At 40.5% G+C, this 15,673-nt stretch overlaps 1 protein-coding gene across 1 annotated transcript; it reads right to left on the reverse strand.

Moving 5' to 3' along the window:
- Window positions 1-1,811: 1,811 nt before the first annotated feature.
- On the reverse strand, window positions 1,812-5,123 carry LOC108664974 (pancreatic lipase-related protein 3). Its single transcript, XM_018151683.1, has 6 exons — window positions 5,062-5,123; window positions 3,843-4,497; window positions 3,443-3,555; window positions 2,993-3,104; window positions 2,245-2,434; window positions 1,812-2,052 (listed from the first exon to the last, which is right to left on the reverse strand). Exons 2-6 carry the CDS (start codon window positions 4,474-4,476, stop codon window positions 1,989-1,991), a joined length of 1,113 nt encoding a protein of 370 aa, XP_018007172.1. The 5' UTR covers window positions 4,477-4,497; window positions 5,062-5,123; the 3' UTR covers window positions 1,812-1,988.
- Window positions 5,124-15,673: the final 10,550 nt, after the last annotated feature.

Below are 15,673 nucleotides of genomic sequence, written 5' to 3' on the forward strand. Positions count from 1 at the left end.
AACCTAAAAGATCGTGACATGACGAGGTACGGTAAAGATGATGTAGAAGCTAGACCGAAATGCATCTGGGCATAAATAACATCCTCATGCCTGAATAAGGATCCTCATGCCTTTAAGGATCTTTAAGGAGACCAGAAATACAGGCAAATTAAATTAGGAAAATATTTCAGGAAAAAGACTCTCCATTCTCTGGACGTTTTGGAGGAAGTGTCAAGGTATTGTAAAAGGCAAGTCTGATTAGATTATTTCAAATTCCACGCATACATCAGAACAGAAACGTTGTCTTTATTACGGCAATATTTTTTATCCGTTTCGTATCATTAATGAATAGGTTTTTGTGCTAGTAAACATTCTATTGATAAATTCCTGTTTTCATCTATGCTTCCTACATACATAGATCAGTTTGATTGTACTTCTATCATTGAATTTCGTCAACATCATCGATTGACGATGAAGCTGGTGTACGAAATATTTTCAACGAAAATGTGGTGAATTGTTTAGCACTTTATTTACAAATTGATTCATGGTTAATTATCAGTGTAAGCAATAAAATACTTATTCATGTACTACAGTTGCCACTATTTGACGAGGCTCGCGCTCTCTTAACCCGCTCGTGTAGTGTAATCAATGCTTCATGCATGTGCATTCTATTATTTTACAAAGTATTCATTGACTGTGCAGTGCTAGGAAACGCCCTAAGAACCAAACTCTCAGATCTTACTAGATTTTTCGTCCGGAACAACAATCAGACATGAATTCTGAAGTAACAATTTGAATGACAGTTGATTTGCTGTTAGCGTCAATTTCACCTCTGATAGGTACATGACATAGGTACATGTGAAGTTTAGTGTCGGCACCATGCCATGGGCCTATTTTTTCAGTGCCGACACTTCTATTCTATTCTATGAAAGGCAGATCAAGTGTTCCGTACTCCTGCATTTGTTGTGATTATTCTCCCCATCAGCTGCACACCACACATATTATCTTGTCTGAGTTTGTGTCTGTGTTTGAAACTCGTCGCCGAAAATATGTCAGCCGTATTGAGGGCTGTTTGGGGGGCGTCTACACGATAGTTTCGTGTCGGGATATTTATATACTGGACATGAAAATTTATTCTCAGTGAGAGCATAGTAAAGCAATGGACTGGAAGGAATTAGACGGGATTGGAATGGACTGGATCGAAAATTTAAATTTGATCTTGAAATTGGTTCACATAAGTTAAGTTTTCAAAGTCGCTAAATAAATTTTTCATATTTGAAAGGTTAGTCAAGTGGGAGTTTGATGCTAAGTTGAATGTAGCAAAGTCTCAGTGGAATGTGATGAATGTGTGTTTCTCGAATTAGCACAAATAAGCATTATTACTATTAACAGGATTAGGAATGACGAGATAATGAATAACAGAGTTCAAACATTATAAGTATTATCAATCCCGGGCAATGACAGGCTAACCTCACATACATTATTACATCCATTCGTTAAACTTGATAACTTCGTTTGTTTGAAGCCTGGCACTTGATATATTAATAGGGGCTATTCGGGCTCGTATCCACGATACTATTTACTATTAGTGACGAGCCATTAATAATAAAATTCCCGTATTTAGTAGTGAATTAAAAAAAATCGAAAACTAGGGGGACCGAAAATAAATTTTTTTATACGTTTAATGTAAATAAGAATGTGAAGCTTCCGTTAAGATTCGAAATGGAGCAGACTCTATGACTCAAACAAGGAATTGTTTGCAACAAATAAATGTAATTTATTCACTGCCTCAAAAAATATTCAGAATTCAAGGATGGAATCATACAATTAAATTTCTATGACGTTTTCATTAATGGCAAGACGAGGGTACGGTGGCGTTTTCCTGGAAATCGTGTTGACCGCTGCCACCAGTTCCCTTGAGCTGCCAAACCTGACCAAATTCCAGCATTCAAGACGAACAATAATGCGATGTTCGCCCCGAATGGTTGCAGGATGACACTTGAACAAGATCAGTTCAAGCCTTGGGCGTATGGCTCTACAGAGTTGGTCGTGAGGTAGTACTCAATGGTAGCTCTGCTCGTAGAAAAAATTTTGTTCAGTCTAAAATACAGGCACGTAAGTGGTACGAATGATTTTTATTTAAAAACTGTTAAACAAAATTAGATCAATTTGGTTAATTTGAAATTCAAAAAGTTTAATTATTAATTTGGCACTCAAAGTTATAAACAACCAAGTGTCGAAATGGCTGCGGGTGAAAGGACCAACCCGATGCTAATGCCGGAAATGTCAGCCGGGTAGCCCATCTCAACGCAGCCGTTGCCACAAGAGCTGCATTGCCCAGCATCGTAGGTCGACCAGTCCGAGCAAGGCTTCGCCCAGAAAGTCTTGTCCGTTGGTTTCTGAGCTCGTATGCTCTCTACCCAGTACTCCGGAGCTCGGCCGTGACTGCAACTCCCTGAAATAATAGTACTTTGCTGAACATGTACTGCTACAGGCTTAAATAACATCTCAATTTCGAAATACTGTGAATTTAGATTTGATTTGTGTTGTGAGTACTCGTTAAATTGTATGTATGCTGCAGATTCTCACGTTATAACGGGATCAGACATGGTGCAATCTTTTTGTCCGCATTTCTACAGAAGCTCTGATATATTACAGAAAATTCACCTCAAATTCAGTCTTAAAATGCGTAGCAAATTACGAACCAGGCAGTAAGTCCAGCAGCTATCTCAATCAATCGTCAGTTATGGAAAGATCGGGTTCCAAAGGCCGGATCCCTTGTGAATCAAGTCACGAAAAATTCAAGAATCAGCAATAGGCCATGGGCCTATTTCTTCAGTGCCGACACTTCTATTCTAATACAGCTGTAGCTCACCTGCAGCCTGCATGTTTCTTCCTTTTCTAAATTTTACACATGCACTTTGCAGCATTTTCATTGCAATTATGATCAAGCATATTCTTAGTGATTACCAGGATAGTTGAAAAATGTTTTTTGACATTTTCATGCACGCACCAACGAGGTCAAGAATGTCGGAGCTGTCGGGGTCCGTGCAGCCTGGCTGGTGGGCGCCACCGTTGGGATAGAAGTCGATCTGCCCAACCTGTGCAGTCATGCCCAGACAGCCCTGAGGAAGTAAAATTTTACAGTTTTATTCGCGTGAAATAATTACTTAAAAATATTCGATCAGAATATTTTTAAGTAATTATTTCTTATCAACCACACGTTCGATAAAAAGACTTATCAAACGTGTGGTTGAGTACAAATCAACCGACTAGTTCGTTTTCGGCTAATGAATTTATTATTAATTCAGTATTTTTAAAAGCTGGGCGAAAATAACTGCCTTTTTCGATGGTTAAGTTATTGGCACATATAAAGCGTTTTTAACGGCTTATATGTATCAGTCGTTAGGGTTGCTGTAAAAATATAGTGGGGTTAGCTGAATCCATGGAAAATTCGCCTCACATCAACAAGCGGGCCCGCGTTGCTGTGGATGATGTCGACAAAGTTAGCGCTGTTAGGGTTGATGCGTTCCGACGCTGAGACTCCATCGAAAAGTGGTGCCGCGGGGTCCAAGCCTGCGCATTAGAAACCCGCGGGGGGTGTTTCATTTCAGCAGATCAATCGAACTTTTTACCAAATAACATATAGAAAGTTTAACAAGTTGGTCAATTATTTAACCAACATTTTCATGGCAATTTGCTAATGATTAAAATAACTCGTTAAACCCAAACAAACGTACAATGCTACAAGATATACAACAGGTATGTAGGTATTTTACGACTTCAGAAATTATTGCCTGTTAAATTATATGTTGAGAGATACAATTCTCAACTCTTCACCGTGGCCCCTCAAGATTGCTCACCCGTGACGCGGTTGAGCTTTCCAGCCGTGACGTAATTTCCAGTCATCCCAGCACACTGGGCGCCGAGGCTGTGACCAGCAAGATTAGTCCTTCGGAAACTAAGGCCGACGTTAGCCACCATCCAGTCGAGCAGTGAGGCCGTGAGCTCTGCTGTTTCATAGACCCCGGCGACTGCAGCGACGTAGTCAGGAGCGGCTGCCAGTTCTCCCCAGTCTACTGAAATAACATTGACGTCTTCGCGGTCCAGTAGTGCGTTCTTTGAGTCGATTATCCACTGTGTCTTGCCGTCAACTGTGAAGCCGTGGAACTCGATGTACGTAACCTTAGAAGCATCGAAATTTGAAGCGGCAAAACTGTCGGCGTTGAAGGCCTCCAATACGTATTCAATGTTGCGATTGGACCTCGTCCAAAGCAGGAAGTTTACTTGGTCTATCGCAGCTTTGACTTCTGGTTTAGGCCCAGGAACTAGCAATTTTTGCCAGCCGTCTGCCCAGTTTTTAGACAAAGACACGAGACGCTCTCTAATCTTTGGACTGTAGTCAGCAAACGAGACTTCAGGCTCCAGTTTGCTGGTGCTCATGCCTGCTGACACTGCCGCCATGCAGGCCAGCGCTAGCAGTACTCGACGGTTCATTACTTGGTAATTTTTCGTTCCCTGTGAACGGAGAGATTCGGTAATTTGTCGAGAAGTTATTTACTTCTCTTTTTCGCCGTTCGTAGATCCTATAATTACAAACGCGACTATTACAGTAACAGAGCCTTCAGACATTCTGTTCTGCAAGGCCGAAATGGATTCATGTCGTATCATTTCAACTCCTGCGATTTGTTTGATCTCATGTTTGGGTCATTGTAATAAGCTATGAGTTTTATTCGTTCTTTTGTTCTTTGTAGCCGGAAAATTTTCATGTTAACATATTTTTTAAATAAAGTAAATTTTCAATTAAATACTAATTTGAATGCGTACTAAGATTTGATATTATTTTGTACACAAGATGAGGAAAAATTTGTCATTAGTTGCTGAAACTTTTTTGTCAGAATGGCGGTAGGATCATTATTTAAATTTAGTACTTAACAATTTTCGTTAGTAAAGACTTGAAACATTTTCAATCAGGCATTGTGTGATAGTCACAAAAAAAATTCTTCATATGCTAACATTCGAAGCAATCTTCATTCACTAAAATTTATAGTTTAAGTTAAATGAAGTGACCGGAATACTTACTAAGACTCAGAAGCTAAACGACGGCGCGTCAAATGCAGTCGCAAAATGCCTTTCCCTCTTTTTTGTCATGTTAGTCCCCGTTATCGCGTGTGAACGAACAGAAGGTGGGATAACATTTATGCTCAATCACTCAAGGCCGCAAAAAATTGTGATAATTATTTTAAATTTTAGTTTGATTTTGAGTTGCTCTGACATGAGCTATTGTCCCAAACAATAATAGTTGTAAGTCCAGGATGGGGTGGAAACCTGTCAATTCTTCATGCTATTTGAATGAATTAATTATAATTGGATACACTGAAGTTCTTCAAACTGTCTGTATCCTGTTTTTATATTGGCACAGCACGAAGCGCATGAAGGTTATGCAGCTGTCGCTTCGCAAGCCAAACGATCGGAAAGCTCCCACACTTGGTCATCTTCACAGAAAAGTCCTTGGGTATTAAATTACTACGAACTACTGAGTAAAATCCCCCTTTTAAGCTAAAAATGCGTACCACATAGTTAAATTTTAAGTGGAATATCGCTTTTGATTGCTGTCAGCCTAATCTCTATGTAAAAATGTCTCCCGTAAAAATAGCTGGAAAATGTGGTCATTCGTATCTATACCTTACCAATAACTTTACCTCAAATCCCAATAACCCAGTATCGAGATGCATTTTCTTTTCAAAAGTGCAACCTGTCAATTCGCACAAATGTGTAAAAAAGTTTTAAACATTGCTGGTGATAAATCTCTTTACAATATAACGAGAAACTGACGTTGAAGTCTTTTTCAATTCAATTTCATCGATACTCCATTTCAGTACAAATTCAACGATACTACGTACTTTTGAAACAGAATTAACCCATGATCAATTATTTTTATACGAGTACTTTTAAATTCTCAACAACAGTTGTTAAAATTACAACAACGTTTGAGCCGCCAACAATTCATGCGTGTAGGAAACAAATAGTTAAGTCTAATGATAATTTCGTGCAAAATTGTGATAGAATTTATCAATAAAACCAGATTTGAATCCTATACATTATCTTTTTCTTTCCAAATATGTTTCATCAGCAGTTCAGGATACTATTTTCCCATGATGTGCAGACGTGGGCGGCAATGTTCGTTTTAATTCACTGTGCTGTTTATTGATTGCATTAAGAAATGTTCCCATCAGTTTCTTCAGTATATCTTCGTAATGAACACTTACTGGTTGAAATGACGCTGGAATAAAACTGACCTTATTACAAAAGGATGCCTTGATCTTCATGTTATCCCTAATCCTGATTATTGTGGCTTTAACTCGTTTTCATCTCGGACATGTTTCGTTTGGTTTGTATTATCAATTTCTGCGTGACTGTTCATTAATTGATACAAACGTGACCGCTATGTATCAATTATCTCATTTAAGAGGGGAGTAATGTTCAGCCTAATTTGTGAAGAAACTCACAAATTAGCATCATCTGGGTTTAGGTCCCGATGGAGGGGCCTGCATAAGGTAGATGCAAGCCCAAGCTCAAACGGGAAGTGTAGAAGGCAGCAGCAGTTATTTAAGAAACTTCTTGCTTCAGGATTCCCAGGATTTTGCACAGGATTTGATTACTTCCCTTGGGCCTGCATCCTGTGTCGAAGACTCTTCTTGTGTGCGATCAAGATGATGCTAAGCAATAAGAGATGGTAATTATAATGCATAATATGGACATCAATCTCATATTTGTGCATGTGCTTCACTGCATAAGCAATTATCCCACATGACTCCACTTGCTAAGGATGCATGTGAGAGGCCAGCATTACCAATATCAACATCACTTTTATATTCCTTCCCGTGCGCAATCATGCTACTGAGTATAGTAGCCAATGAAATCAAGTGTTTAGAGCCGTAAGCCCGCAGCCACTGCTCCAGCCACGCAGTATAGTGTTCATGGAGACTGAAATTCCTCACTCTACGCACCGGACGGGTTCTCCTGGCAGTCTACATCGACCCAGCGTTGCCAGATGGTATATTTCCATACCAGATTTCACAAATCTGGTATTTTCAGAAGGCGTCTGGTATGAATATTTTAGATCTGGTATATTTGCCTAAATCCTGTATTTTTCTGGTATTTTCTGACTTACTGCAAATTTACTGCATTAAGTTCCACCCCTGAAGTTGAAACTTCCTCCAGCGTAGGCGTGGATTATATAGATTACCTTCAGACCGGCGCGACTAGAGGTTTCCCGTCATTTTGGAACCGCAAGTTTACCGCTTGATGAAATAACCAAAATTTAATTATTAGCATTTAACCAAAGTGCTTAGTGCAATATAAGCACGAGAGTGATGATCCTTGATAGATTACTGATCAGTGATAATATGGCCTAGGACGAGTGAGGTTGTCAAACCGATTTCTGCGACGCATGCTCCACCATTTTTGTTTGGTGGTTTTGAATTCTAGAGTGCCACTTGAATTCTGGGGTGCCATTTAATATTTCATTGATATTGGAAATCATAATCCATTCATGGAACTGGCTGCCTACTGCATCACTTGTCTACTTTGACCTGTCTCCAATGCATTCGTGTTGCAAGTGTTTTCACAAGTGACCTATGTGAAAAACAAGCAACGAAATAAAATTTCAAATAAGGTACTGGAGTCCCTTATTCGGATCAAAGCTATCTGCTCAACCGCAACAAGTGATCACACCCGAAATGTTAGATTAATGCAATATGCAAGCATGTATGAAAATAAGGTAAAGGAAGATGACCTGTTTCCGTGGCTTGCTCATGTTGAGCGAAGGGGAGGAAGTGCCACACTGACACTATGATAAAAAAATGAAAGTGTCAATGTAATCAAACGCAGGAAAAGGATATTGTCAAAGTGTTCCAGACAGAGGGAAAAAAATATAACGTGTTCAATTTGGCTCATTATCGTCAAGCCAGATAACTGCACAGAACATAAGATGAATTTTTTTCTTTTTCTAACCAACGTTTCTGACGAATAATTTCAATAAATTTGGAGGTAATGGTCTGTTTTTGAACAATAGAATTTCTGGTATATTTATGGTATTTTGAGCTAGGCAATCTGGTATTCTCGCCAAGAAAAAACCTGGCAACACTGCATCGACCGTAAGGCAGCCTTCGATTGTGTATGTTATCTGGCATACTTTATAAGCTAGCACAAGCTGGAGTTGAAGGTCGCATCCCAAATAAAAATTGAGAGTGGAGCACCTATGTTTTTATGGTGGCTATCGGCGGACCCCATAGGTGGAGCTTATATGATTTATACAATGAATTAAGGGTGGCGTGCACCACCTATCCCACACCTATAACCTGCCAATGGCCACCACACCCGTAAAGCTCTTCGTACGACGTACATCAATAACTACCCATTGACACCGGTGGCGCATCAATGAGCCACCAGTGGCCACCTTTAAAATGAATTCAATAAAAAATTTTCCTTTAGTTTCAAATCCGATGCTTCTGCATTTACTGATATTGCATCACCCAATCACCATTCTAAGTGCTACGTATGCAAATCTACCATGGCAGTACAAGTAACAATGTCAGACATGTAACTACGGTCTCCCACACGCGAAGCAGAGCCTCTACCGTTGCGCCATCGGAGAGGCCATGGCAGTCGAGTAATTTTAAAAGATTTAACTGAAGTATTGCAAATATTAATTTCATCAAATGAGCAAAGTTAATGCTACCACCGTGATGATTAGATGGCTTCATCACCAATTTTATTTGAACATGCTACTACATTCGAGTAAACACCCGCTGAAAGAAACTTCATTTATCCGTAACGAACGGTGGTTCAGCTCAGAGTAAAGGCTACGGGAAAATGCTTAACAAGTATCGAAGTTCATAATGTCAACATTACACCAATTTTGACAGCGGCTTAATTCGATATATTTTCACCAAGAATATTCTGACGTGAAATAAGGAATTGATATTACACGATTATTTGAAATATCAGACGTGAACTATCTGCACCACTTCTAGTCACAATTTTTCTATAGCTTAATCTTTAGTCTAAAGAATTTTAGTCTTTAATCTAAAGTCTAAAGCAGTGGTTCCCAAAGTGGGCGATATTGCCCCCCTAGGGGCGGTGGAAAGATTTTGGGGGGCGATAAGGAAGAAGAGGGCGATATGGGGGGGGCGGCTGTCCGAACTCAATGTCAGAAGTTCGAACGTTTGTTAGACGATTTGTACACAACACGTGCAGCACATGACTCCCAGAGATGGTTTTTTATGTTTTTTTTTAACCTAGTTCTCCTGGGTTTACGTCTCGGACAAATTAACGGCCGGAATCGAGGCCGGTCTCACGGCCAATTTTCAAATTCAATAATCAAGGAATATCTCTCAAACTAATGAACTTAACTCGATGAAACTTGGTACACTTATTCATTAGGACCTAACGGTAATGTTTTGCTCGTGAAAATTGTTTGAATTTTGCCATCGTTCGTTTGTGCCATAATGATATGCCAATACGGGCCGAAATTCACAGTGATCAAGTAATTTCTTCCAAACTACTGAACAGATACGAACGAAATTTTGAATTTACAGTCCTAACTAAAAATTTTTCGATTGTGCCTTCGTTCGCGAATTTTTTTAACACGTTTTTCTTTACTCAGCTTCGCGTTTGTTTGTTTGTTTGTTGTTAACATTGACAACGAAAATTAGCCCACTTCAGATTGCTCTAGGGATCTGAAATTCGGCATGCAGGCTATTTTCGCCTAACAATTTCATATACAATCATAGAAACTAGCAATTAGAGACCTAAAATAGCTTAATTGAGTAAAGTATATATATAGTATATATATAGTATGGCGTGCGGGCGCTCACGTTATAGACGAGAAGGCGCTGACGCTGCGTATCATCGATACGTACGTCAAGTCATACTTAATCAAGTCTTAATCGTTTTTTGTGGACCAAAAAGTAGAAATAAAATACTAAAAAAAAACTTTTCAAAAAACCACGTTTTTCTTGTGGACTAAAAAGTAGAAAATAAATTATAGCTCGCTCCAAAAAACGTGGGTCGGGCTGTACGTTCACCATCAAATTTCCAAAATTCGTGTACGTGTTGTGTGCTTTTCGCTTTAATCATAAATCTGCCCGATACACGTTTTTAAGGGCGAGCCATAATTTATTTACTACTTCTTAGTCCACAAGAAAAGCGTGTTTTTTTTTAAAGTTTTTACGTATTTTATTTCATTTCACCTTCATTCGTGATTTAACCAGAAATTCGTGCTTAAATTCGTAGTTATCAAAAATTTTTTTCAAAACTACTGAACAGATTTGAACGAAACTCAGTATTTAAATATCTAAACCTCAGCAACGGTGATGTTTACATTTTTTCTTTTTGCCCTCGTTTGCGAGTTATACGGCTATACGTATGCTGATTCTGATTTATAGAAGCCGTCGATCGACCGGTAGAAAAGCTGGTCGTTCCTCCTATATCTGTTTAACTCGCAAACGAAAGCAAAATGGAAAAATTGTCACGAGCTAAACATCACTGTTGAGAGGTTATGTATTTTTATACAAAGTTTTGTTGAAATCTGTTCTTTATTTTAGAAGAAATTTCTTGATCGCCGCGAATTTAAGCGACAGATCACTCGGCGATACGGGCCGAATATAAGGAAGTGTGAAATCAAGAATGACGGTGAAATGAAAAAAAACTGGCAAACGAAGGTAAAATCGAAAAAATTTATGATTTAAAAAATCACCGCTCGGTAGTTAGGAATGTATATTCAAAATTTCGTTCAAATCTGTTCAATAGTTTGGAAGAAATTCTTTGATCAATGCGAATTTTAACCTGTTTCGCAATATACGCGCAACTCACGAATGAAGGTGAAATTAAAAAAATTTACGAGCTAAACATCGCCGTTAGGTTCTGATGAATGCGTGTTCCAAGTTTCATAGAGCTGCGTTCATTTGTTTGGGAGATATTTTCTTGATAATTGAATTTGGAGATTGGTCGTGAGACCGGCCATGAGTCCTGCCGTAAATTCGCCCGCGACGTCCTTGGCTTCTAGTGCTGAAACAGTTAAAACAGCTGAAAAACATATTGGTTCACTAAATGGGGTTCTATTTGTGAAATACACATTTGTGTTTGACCTTTATCTTTTAAAATTTCAGCGTAGTAAATTTCAAGAAAGTGGCGTATGTCTGTGGGGGACGCTAGAAATTCACTAGGGGGCCAAAGGGGGCGCCAGCCTGAAAAAGTTTGGGAACCACTGGTCTAAAGAATTATCTGACTGTATATTAAATTTCACAATCGAAGTCAGGATGGATAACCGAATTTTTACTCGTATCCTCTGCGTAAAGAGATACTTTTGTGACAAGTAAATTACCCGGAAAGCACGTTTCAAGCAGGACTAAGTAAAGATTAGTTGGAAGCTCAACGTCGACGCGCGTCAAGCCAACCGGTATGACGTGTGCTTACTCACACGTCGCTCTCTCGCTCTCTGCCCTTGATGCCGAGCCGCTGTGCTTTACAAGGAAGAAGAGCCGCTGTTGACTAGGTCAACGTGCCTTTTGAGTTTAGATAAATGGGGCAACTTGAGAATATTGTAAATATAATGGAACACTCTTAATCGACCCATACAATTTATACTTAATAATAGAATAAGTAGTCTCAATTGATCGCAATATTTCCAACACAGCCAGTTGGTGCATACGCAAAATTCACAATAAGCAATATTTCAGGTGAACATGAAAAATTTGATTCGCCGTCATGAATGGAAAAACTGTATTTATTGCAATCAAATTTATTCATTGTTCCTCGGACAATTATAACAGGAACAGTCTAATACATGCCCAGTGGCTCCACTTTGGCTCAATAATTTTGTGAACACCTTGCTTCTCTGTCAGCTTTACTGGTGCCTACCTAATTCACGCAAAATTTTCTCAACATAACTAATTCTTAAAAGCCAAGCACACAAAACGAAGTCATGGTTTCGTCTTGATCTCGAATGACCCGCAATCCAATAACACCTTTCTACGTTGGATAAATTACTGTGGCAAATACCTTCGTGCATTGTGTAGGCAAACGGTTCTCAGTGGCTTAAAAGAGATTTGCCTGCAATGTGCTATCGATTATTCAGACCTTACAAATCAGCGATGATTCCTAGATGACAGCCACCTTTACTCGCCACCCGTTCGATTTATTAATGTTTTATTGTCGATTTTTGGCAAATCTGGCCACTCACCGTTACGCCACCTATAAACTACTATCGCCACCTATAATCATCGGTGCACCACCCTTAATTTTTATTTGGGATGGTATTCGGGCATTAATAACGGACCGATCCTTTTATATATCCGTGGCTGGAAGATCATCCTTAACACACCCTTCAAAGTCTGCTACATGCCCCAGGGCGCTATCCCAGCGCCACTATAGTTCAAGGGGGTTTTGAGAGCCGCGAGGCTTCGGACAAACTTGGCTGCTTGCTATGAGCTTCTTCACAAATTAGGCTGAACATCACTCCCCTCTTAAATGAGATAAAAATGTGATTTTTTCTCAATACTTACCCAGTTATTAATTTACGAACGAGGGACAGTAACAAGAACTATGCGAACTAGACAAGAACTTGTTACTTCTGTAACAAGAAGTAACAAGAACTATGCGTGTCAGAAGAGTTAAAATGAAGGATATTTCAAGAAACTTTGAATATTAATGTTCATGAATTGTTCGACGTTTAAACTTTTTTCTGGATATCAATGGGTTATACTTTTTATTCTCTACTGATTGGTATACTCAGCATTTCTTAATCAGCATCATTTTTGTAGATATTTATGACCAAAAACAAGTTACATACGAGTTTTCTTACACGTATAGTTTCAATTCCGTATAGTGACTGTTGCGATGAAGGCATTACGGAAGGTATGAGGGGAAAGACACGTCGTAAATTACTCACCTGTCAGTCCGCGACGGATGGTATGGTGAAGGGGAACTCAATAAGGGGCGAGAAATAATTCGTGGCCAGTGGTCGGCCGAGGCCAATTAGTTCTAGCCGACCGCTAGCCATTACTCGGCCACCGGAAAGCCGCCCGTTGCCCCAAAATTGGCGCTGGCCCGGATTATCATATTAAAGATTACAAGCTCGAGAGTAGTAATTTACCGATCTGAGGACAGAGCCACGATTTACATCGCGGTCACGAATACCTCGCTTTCAGACCGCCGCACTTTTACTAGCAGCTTTCAACGTCATCCTTATAGATATTCCGTCGACGCCTATGGTAACCACAGCATCTATGCAGAACGCCATGTTTATGGTAGCAGATATCCTAGCTGACGCTGGAGACACTTCAGGAGGCCATCGACGCATTATTAATCTTGGTGTAGACACTTGGTCCCTCACCCCCAAACCGTGCAAACTCGGCGTTCCAAATATCCACTTGACAATCCAAAATCTATCCCCTACTACCCTCAACATCTCGGGCACGCCAATACCAAACATCCGTCATCATCAACTCTTAGGCCTCATACTAGACTCGCCCACCCTCAGATGGAGAGCCCGCATCGATAGACATCTATCTGACGCGTTGTCAGAAACGTCTAAACATTCTCAGGGTACTGAGTGGAACTACCTTTATCGGAAACCGAGAACTGCTTCTCCGTTTCTACAAAACCTACATCTGAGGATGCACCGACTACAGTCTGGCAATCAACTCGTCAAGGTCCCATCCATCCTGACAAGTCTTGATGCAATCATCCACTTTGCCGCAACTCGGCTCACCGTAGGAACGTGTAGATCGACCTTTCTCCTAGCCCTGTAATGAGAGGCTGGGCTTCTTCCTCCAGACTAACGACGCTTTCGTCAGTCGCCTTCACTGTAGAGTGTACTCTCCTACTAACTTCATATTCTCCTACGCTCTCCAGCTCACCCTGTACATACGCTCTACCGCGCTGGATATTCTGACCCGCTACCAGATTATACTGCCGCCGTCATCATCCGCACAGACCTTACTCCGCGACACGCCCTTACCAACCGTATTTACCTCAACTTACCCGGTCAGCTCAAACGGGAAGTATAGAAGGCAGCAACAGTTATTTGACAAACTTCTTGCCTCAGGATTCCCAGGATTTTGCATAATATTCACTGACGGCTGCCTCTCAATAGGCCCTTCACGAAGCGCGGGTACGGGAATGGTAGTCTCATCGGTGCCCTACGCAGAAGGATGGCGACTGGATCCACAGACACTAAATTATCACGGCAGAACTCTACGGCTTCCTCCAAGCAATCACTTGCCTAGCCACAAACCGCAACTCTCTAACCGTCATCTGCGCGGACAGTTAATCGTCCCTGCAGGCTGCAACTGCTCTCATAGCCGCTTCTTACTAGCTACACGCACCTCATTGCATCCATTCATGCATGATCTTCTCGCCCAAAACTACCAGCGAGAGCAGGTAAGTTCTAGTGGATTCCCATCCACTCGGGCGTGCTAGGAAATGAAGCCGCAGGTCATGTCTAAAGCAAGCAGCAGCATCGGACTGCATCCGATTGAACTCCCTTTTGACGTGGCAAAGCTGAAGTCCATTGTCCATCAAGAAGTTTCTGGCAGTCGAAACAGACCTCAATCCGTGCTCTATTTGACATGGGCTCGTCTAAGACATCATTTCGATCGTGGGATCTCTGCGCTCTCCAAACTCGTCGATTTGAGGATCTCCTGCTTGCCTGCGTCTCGGCACAAACCCATTAAACAAACTAAAACGCAACCCTCTACCAGATTCGCCCAGCCCCATCCCCAGTCTGCATCTCGTGTAAGTCTCTGAAACAACACATCAACCTAATCATATGCAAAGAGCATGAAGAAACGATGGCAGCTGCGTCGATGGTTACGATCGCACGGAGACCCGGAGTTACGGTCCTCAGTCTGTCGTCGCTATTGGGTGGAGACACTGCTGCCGGCTGCCCCATCAAGCCTCAGAGCTGTCGAGCAATGTTTCAGCGTAACTTATCACCTCGAACCATAAATTTCAACACAACAAAAGAAGCAGCTTACGGATTGAATTGTCCAAAACCCAGCATTCCGTCAACCAATCAATAATTCCTCTTTTAAAGTCTATGCGAGGTTGTCACCTAACTTTTCACTGTTTAACTGGGCTGTCAATGTTAGTTAACGTAGTCTAAGCTTTTGTTGTAGTGACGGCTAGGCTCCTGGAATATTTACGATTTACATTAGTAGCTAGCAAAAGGGGTGTATCGTCACACTTTCCATAAACAGCTTAAATCATAGGTTACCACAATCATTTACCCCGAATCTTACCCAACAAAGTTAACCAATTACCCCTGATCCTTCGATATTATTACGAACAATTACCCTCAAATCTTGTCCAACAAAATTAACCAATTACCCCTGATCTTTCAATATTATTACGAACAATTACCCCAAATCTTACCCAATAAAATTAACTAATTACCTTCAATATTATTACGAACAATTACCCCCGAATTTGTATAAACAGCTTAACAGGATCATTTACCACGAATCTTACCCAACAAAATTAACCAATTACTCCCGAATCATGAGTTAACGATCATTTACCCCGATTTTGCTGCACTCTTTAACCGAGAATAACCTAGAGCGGTTACCTGAAAAATACTTCTGTGGAATATATAATTGATTTAAATTTTTGAAATACTTTCCAGAAC

The sequence above is a fragment of the Hyalella azteca genome, unplaced genomic scaffold (assembly GCF_000764305.2).
Source record: "Hyalella azteca isolate HAZT.00-mixed unplaced genomic scaffold, Hazt_2.0.2 contig15619, whole genome shotgun sequence".
NCBI lineage: Eukaryota > Metazoa > Arthropoda > Malacostraca > Amphipoda > Hyalellidae > Hyalella > Hyalella azteca.

Coding starts and splice junctions, on each gene's coding strand:
- LOC108664974 (XM_018151683.1), bottom strand. CDS start 4,476: ATGAACCGTCGAGTACTGCTAGCGCTGGCCTGCATGGCGGCAGTGTCA. Junction 3,556..3,842: donor AAAGCTCAACCGCGTCACGG/GTGAGCAATCTT, acceptor TCTAATGCGCAG/GCTTGGACCCCGCGGCACCA. Junction 2,053..2,244: donor ATTTCCGGCATTAGCATCGG/GTTGGTCCTTTC, acceptor TTCTACGAGCAG/AGCTACCATTGAGTACTACC.